Raw genomic sequence first — 6,870 nt, 5'->3', positions numbered from 1 at the left:
CCCTAGCAGTATTGTGTAACGATATTATCATTACAAGGAAATGGCTTTAATTTATATACGCAACAATTTTTTATCCCAAAAAAAGAAAAAGAAAAATATAGTAATTCATAATCTTTAGGCCTCATTATTTGATAAATAATACTCAAATTATTCGTCTATATAGAAAAAAACTAATTCAAAAGTTTTAAAAAAAATTAAATCTGTAAAACTAACTTGTCTAACTTATTACCAAAATTAATATATCTAACCAAATAAAAAGTTCGGAACTTCAAACAAAATTTTTATCTCATACATTGCATTTGTTGCTTTTGTTTTACCCAACAAAAAACAATATGCTCACCAATCTCGCCATTAAGATCACCATTATTGTTGTTGTTTTCGGTTGATTGGGATGCATTGTATGATAACATTTTGTTTATAAAGTTTTCTTAATAAACATGTAACAGAGGTTCTCGACATTTGACATGTGTTCTGGTCTTTAAATAGTTTGATATTGCAGCAAAAAGAAACAAGGTGCTCCATGTCTACCAATATGTGACCACATCACATCTTTCTAGCACTAACAAAAATTTACAAAACTTTTTAGCTGATTTTTTCTGTTTTTTTTTTTTTTTGGGTCTCTGAACTGAAATAGGAAATAAAATGAAATAGAATAACTGAATAAGATGCAAATCTAATCCTACAGCGAAAATAAATTCCCTTTTCCCTAAAAAAATTGGCCCTTTTTTCCTTTGTTCATACATATTGAAGTGGGAAAAAGTTTGGCCTTTAAATACTGGAATTGGATTTTCATACAAATGACCAATTCACGAAAGAGAAAGCTAAGCAATGAACACTGTTATCTTCTTCTGCAAGTACTTTCCATGCAATGGCCTGCTCGAACGATACGTGTCGCCCCATCGTTGACATGCAGATTCCGGCCGGCAGATATGCAAACCCCTGAAGGTATAGTAAATGAAAAAGCATTTAAGGTTGTTGCATAAAGAAAATGTGAAAGTTGTAATCTAAAAACTAAATAACAAAATTGAGAAGATGGGAATGTGTTTTATGTTTTCTTGTGGAAATTTACCTGCTGCATTAACTTGGCAAAATCTGCAAACAATGCCTTGCGTCCAGACTCATCAAATATTTTATCCAATGTGATGTCTTGTAAAGCCACCAAAGTTGTTTCCAACATGTCAAGGCCGGCCTGGTTTGCAAAGATGAACACCGGCACCGACTACGATCCAGACAGAGAATCATATGTATCTTAAATTAAAGGCTTTCATGGAAATGATGAACTCTACTATGAACAAAACATCTGCCATACCTTCAAAGAACAGCACAAAATGGCATCCTGATGTTGCCACAAATGTTTAAGCACTGACTCGCCAATGAGAGAATCAGATCTCAGCAACTCTGCCCCCAAATAATAACTGTTTTTAGAAGAAAAAAGAACAAAAAAGTGAAGTGCAGCATTAGATACTTTTCAAGAAAGAATATTCAACAATAAAGCTTGAACACAATACGACAGATGCAGACTTGCCTATAACTGCAGCAGATCCAGTTGGCTAGTGTAAGAGCCTCTGGAGAACCAGGAGAGAGTTTTGAGCCAATTGCCGGGTTTATACCAGATGGAGAAATCGCCATGGCAACCCTCTGCACAGAGGAAATCACACTACGGATGTACTGGCGTGCCATGACAGCAACATTATCCTGCAGACTACTGTCAAAAGGAAACTGGAAGGCAATAGTCAACACCGACCGAGCACTATGACATGATACCGCATCGCGTGCACCATTTGTTGTTGGGCCAACTTCAAAACCAGATGTCAAATCCAGGGTTTGACTTCCTGTCATTGAATCCTTTTTATCACCCTGGAAAACAATAATATCAACATGATTATAGTGTGTCATACACGCACATCAGTATCAGTAGCTCCTTTCTAACTTGCACAGTACTTTTTTCTCTATTCAAATGCAATATCAAGAGATTTAACACTAAAAAGGACCAAATATAAACAGAACTCAACTGGTTTTGAATCCAACGGGATAATGCGGAAACCGGAAGGCAACAATGGAGCATCATCTGGGAACATTTCATCAATAGGAGCAAATATGAGCTCAGAACAAGCCCCCACGGCATTCTCGTCAATTCCACTACATAACTGTCCAAAGAAAACAAAATGGTTATATAGGACCAGTCTACTTATTACATTTCTGCATGAATAAACCGCAATACTATTTAAAATTATATTAAAAAAAAGGAAGAAAAAATAAGAAAAAAGTGAACTGCAGATGATACAGACAACTCATATTTCAACTAGCCAGAGGCAGCACCTGCAAGAGATGAACGTCCCTAGAGGCAAATGCATCTTCTTGAGCAAGAGAGTGTCCTTCAAGACGGATAACTTCCAGCATCTGTAAAGTTAACACAACATTAGCAGGGACCAGGCTTGAAACAGCAAGTGGTTTAGTGTGATTTGTCAGCAAAACGTTGACATTACTATTGAATAGCATAACAGACCATCTAAAAACACCAAAGTTCAAGGTCACACAGACCAGTCTCTAATGGATCCCAGAACAGGATGCAAACAAATTTACACATATGGCTTAGTGCCTTGGAAAAGGGAATGCAGTTGTACCTCTTGATGTTCAATTGTATGTCCAAGGGACATGATTGTTTGATTGCCAGTGAATCTTGTAGGCCTCATTCCTGGATAGGCATATGAGCCAGATTTCAGTGATGCAGCAGAATAGGCATCGACATTAAAATCAGCCCACTCCGAGCGATGTTCCCTCAGGAAACGAACCAAAACTGCAGGAGGGATGTTCTGCAAGACAATCAGAAGCTTGTCATATAACACTTCAAAGAGAGTTTTTTTTTTCCTCACAACAATGGGTTTTGGACACTCACTTGGAGTAACATAGAAGCTTTTGCACACAGAATTCCTCCAAGGAATGTAAGGGAACTTGCTGGATTAGAAGTTCCACTAAAGTTCTTGGTTGAACTAACTGCAATAATTACATCCTCGGCACCATCACAGTTCAGTACAGACCAGCCATCGTCATTGAAACCATTGACAGCATCATTGAAACCTCTGCAAGTGTATGTCTCAGTTTCAGGCATATAATAAATCATTTTACAACAGCAGGCTGAAATAGTTTTCAAGGAAAGAAATTCTATATGTTGTACCTGCTCAACCTTTGACTGAAAGTTCTCAGAACGGCAGGTTGCCTACCCAGGCCATAAACCACTTCACCGCTTGTTTCTTGGGCTATTTGCCTGATATAACGTAGCGCCTATCACAAAACCCCTTTGAATCAATAGCTGTCTTAGAAAGCATGGCAGCGGGGTATAAGATGAAATGAAGACAGGTCTAAAAAACCAGTCATGTACTTGTTGAAATTGACAAGAAGAATGTTAGATTATTAGGAAAGACGAAGACTAGATATGGTGATGAGTACTCAAAAGACCTTTTTTTTTAACACAGCAGTTCAAATTTCAAATGTTGTTCACAATGTCCACAACAGCCAACACAGTTAGCAGTGTAACCCTGAATTATCGAGTGAACTTACCGCAATTGTCATTTTCTGAGCTACCACTTTTGATGATTCATATAGTGGTCGCAGCACTTCTGGCACACTCCATGCCTAGAAGAAAATTCTAAGCAATTCAATAAATATATAATAAAAAGAAAGGTAGCATATATAAACTTGATAAGAAGTCAAACCTCAAGGTTTAGGTGGTCTACAATGTGAATGATTGATCCTCCACCTTCACATGGTCGAATCAAGTAGCCACTAGGCCGCATTTCAGCCCTCACAAACTGGGCAGCAGCAGCTGCATTAGGCCCAGTCCCAGAACCAGATAGTGACCTCTCACAAACCTTCACAAGAGTGCAAATTATATTAAACAACTGCCTTTCAATGAAAAGAAAAGAAATGTTTAAAGATTTTGAGACAACATGGAATACAAACACACTTACCACAAGACTGCCATTTTCCAGAGTTGTAGTGTATCTAATAGTCCAGAAATCCCGGGCAGGAGCCAGTGTGGTAGGAGCATATGTCTGCAGCAAATTTCGTGTTTACTTGCAAGGATCAAACAAAAGAGAACTAAGGGATGTTACATTTCAATTTTGATTTCTCACCTGGGTGTAAACAAGTTCAATTGTGCCTCCATTTCCAGCGGGAAACATTGTGAAAACCTCTAGGCTCCGGCAATCCCGAAACCAAGAGGGGCGGTCTTTTAGGATCTCTGCAATCTATTGAAAATTATGGCATTAAGGCATTTAGCCATTCAAAATCCAAACTTAAAGAACTCAGAAAAGTGTTAACTGCATCTTTCATTCAGATTTACCTTTGTAGGTTCGAGACTGACAAGACCACAGGCTCGAGCTGCCACCCCACTGCAACTTTGCGAAATAGCAAAGATCCCAACCGAATCCGGACCAGGCTGACAAAAAGAATTTCGGAAGTACCATTAATAAAGGAATTTAATGGATGAAATTCAGCCTTCAACTCAAATCAGCAGAGTGCCATGGTTATAAAAACAAACAAAATAATCTACTAGAAGCATGGCCACTAATCGTTTCTTATATAGAAAGAACACCTTCATCCCAGGCATCTGAACCCAATCAACAGCAGTTCCTGTAGCCTTTGAAAGGAACTCTGCCAAGGTCTCCTCTGCAATTGATAGGAATCTGCAAGGATCACATAAGAAAATGAATCAGAGAAAGAATCACAACTAAAATAGAATAAAAGCCATTTCTTATACTTCAAGAGTCATACCCTGCGGGACTATTAGCATCTCTCATAGATTGCTGAGTAGTCGAACTCGAAACCACTGGATCACAGCTTGCATCAGTGGTTGCTGCTGATGGCTGAAGCTGTAACAATAACATCAAACACTTCAATTTTAGTCAAAGCAACCAAATCATACACCAGCTGAAATCAAAATAACTCCCCAACCATGACAATTAACGACGATATATTCAACGAAAAAACCGATGCTGATAGACTTACAGTATGCAACTGCTGCTTCATATACCCATTCTCACACACCAGCTGCGACACCTGCTTCTGTAATCGATCATTTTCCTCCATTAACAGTTTATTCATCGCCGTGAGCTTGCGGTTCACGGTCTGAAGCCGTGAAGCCTCTTTCCTCTGCTTCTCTCTACACCTGCATAGTAATTCAATTTCAAACACACCCCCAACAATATCAAAACCATATCAATTACCAAACCTGACAACCCACCAATAAAATCTCATACATCCACCCATCCATTCATTCATTCATACACTTTTGACCATAACATAACACCGTAATCCCTATCCTAAACACATCAAAAATCAAAGTTAAACAAAAAAAGGGGGTGGAAGACCTGAATCACCTGCGGTTCTGGAACCAAACTTTGATTTGCTTGGGCTCTATGTTTGCAAGAATGGGGCAGTCTCTAATCAACTGCTGCCTCCTCAAGGAGCTAGGTTTAGGGCACTCAATGTAAACTCTTTCAAGTGCTTCAACTTGCTCAGCAGTGTACCTAACATATTTTCCTGAGGAATCAAGATGCTTGTCAATGCTGCTCTCCCTATGATGATGCTGAGCCACAGCCATAGCCATCTTCTTCTTCTTCTTCCTCCTCCTCAAAACTCCACAACAAGATTCTTATGCTGAATCTTATAAATGTTATGTATTATTATATACTAACACTACAATAATAAAGACAATAAAAAGCGAATATTTTTAGTGAAGCATGCGTTACTCGTTGCTATAGGAACACAAAATCCTCGTTTTTTCCACCTTCGAACTGAAAAACCGGTTGCTTTAAGTAGCTGGCAAGAGAAATTGGGGGAAACCGGTAATTGTGTTTTGGGAACAGAAAGCAGGGGACTTTGTTTCAGAGCTGGGAACCGCCACAAATTACGGGGTTCTGATTTCGTTTGGGGTGAAGGCTCGTTCTTAAATCCATGTGAAGCAAACAAAAAAGAAAGGGATATGGATGAGTAGTGCTTTGGAGTTTGAAGTAAGCGAGGATTTTGAAGAGGCTTTAGCTTTTTGTGAAGGAGATTCGAGAAGCGGAAGAAAGGTATGAGATTGAGTTGAGAATAATGGAGCTTGAGGAAGAAGGAACGAATAGAATGGAATAAGGGAAGAGGTAGTTGGAATTTTTGTTTTTATTTTTTCTTTTTGGTTCGGTGGTAAAGGGAAAGTGGATTTGTTAAGCTCTTTGTTGATGTTCTGAGTTGTGAAGAAGCAGCATTGAGAGAGAAGAGAGAAGAATTTGAAAGGGAGAGAGTGAGTGTGTTTAAGTTTTGAGAGTGATCGCAGAAGCAAAGAGAGAAGAATAAAGTAAGAAGTAAGAAGTAAGAAGTAAGAACTGAGAAGGAAGAAAGGAAGCATGCACACATATCGAGGATCATATTACTACACTCTTTTACTAATTTTTTTAAGTATGTAATAATTTGGACTGAATTTACCTTCCTGCCCCTCTTTTTTGTTTCCAATCACCCATTAGTCCTTACAAGTTACAACAATATGAAGCCCCAAGAAAATATAACTATTTTGTCATTCGAAAAATTTTTAATTTTGATAAAATAAATTATAATTTTTGTTTTAACAAAAAAAAATTTAAATATTAAATTTTTAAATAAAATAAATTAATTATTAATTTATTATTTTAAGTGTTTAAATTATTTTATCAAAATCAAAATCTTATAAATGTTAAAACAACTATTTATTTCTTATTTATAATATTACTAAAAATAAAAATAAAAATGTACACTGAAAAATTCTAAGAATGACATAATCAAAATGAAATTTTGAGTAATTCACTTTAATAAAATAATTAGAGTCAAGATTATGCAGGTATTCTTAACAGAAAT

At 37.3% G+C, this 6,870-nt stretch overlaps 1 protein-coding gene across 2 annotated transcripts; it reads right to left on the bottom strand.

Moving 5' to 3' along the window:
• Nucleotides 1-469: 469 nt before the first annotated feature.
• On the bottom strand, nt 470-6,408 carry LOC112770765 (homeobox-leucine zipper protein REVOLUTA). 2 transcript variants are annotated; one of them, XM_072224578.1, is made up of 18 exons: nt 5,379-6,408; nt 5,008-5,167; nt 4,774-4,871; nt 4,595-4,685; nt 4,343-4,438; nt 4,134-4,247; nt 3,969-4,052; nt 3,714-3,869; nt 3,559-3,633; nt 3,176-3,282; nt 2,897-3,080; nt 2,625-2,813; nt 2,320-2,400; nt 2,013-2,147; nt 1,526-1,857; nt 1,310-1,415; nt 1,070-1,219; nt 470-939 (listed from the first exon to the last, which is right to left on the bottom strand). In XM_072224578.1, the coding sequence occupies exons 1-18, from the start codon at nt 5,606-5,608 to the stop codon at nt 790-792; spliced, it is 2,538 nt and encodes an 845-aa protein (XP_072080679.1). In that variant the 5' UTR covers nt 5,609-6,408; the 3' UTR covers nt 470-789. The 2 variants fall into 2 exon arrangements, with proteins under 2 accessions (XP_072080679.1, XP_025670949.1); XM_025815164.3 differs by having other exon boundaries at nt 5,370-6,386.
• Nucleotides 6,409-6,870: the final 462 nt, after the last annotated feature.

Source organism: Arachis hypogaea, chromosome 18 (genome assembly GCF_003086295.3).
Source record: "Arachis hypogaea cultivar Tifrunner chromosome 18, arahy.Tifrunner.gnm2.J5K5, whole genome shotgun sequence".
In the NCBI taxonomy this organism is placed as follows: Eukaryota; Viridiplantae; Streptophyta; class Magnoliopsida; order Fabales; family Fabaceae; genus Arachis; species Arachis hypogaea.
The sequence above is the reverse complement of the archived record's forward strand: the minus strand, read 5'-3'. Positions and strand labels throughout refer to the sequence as shown.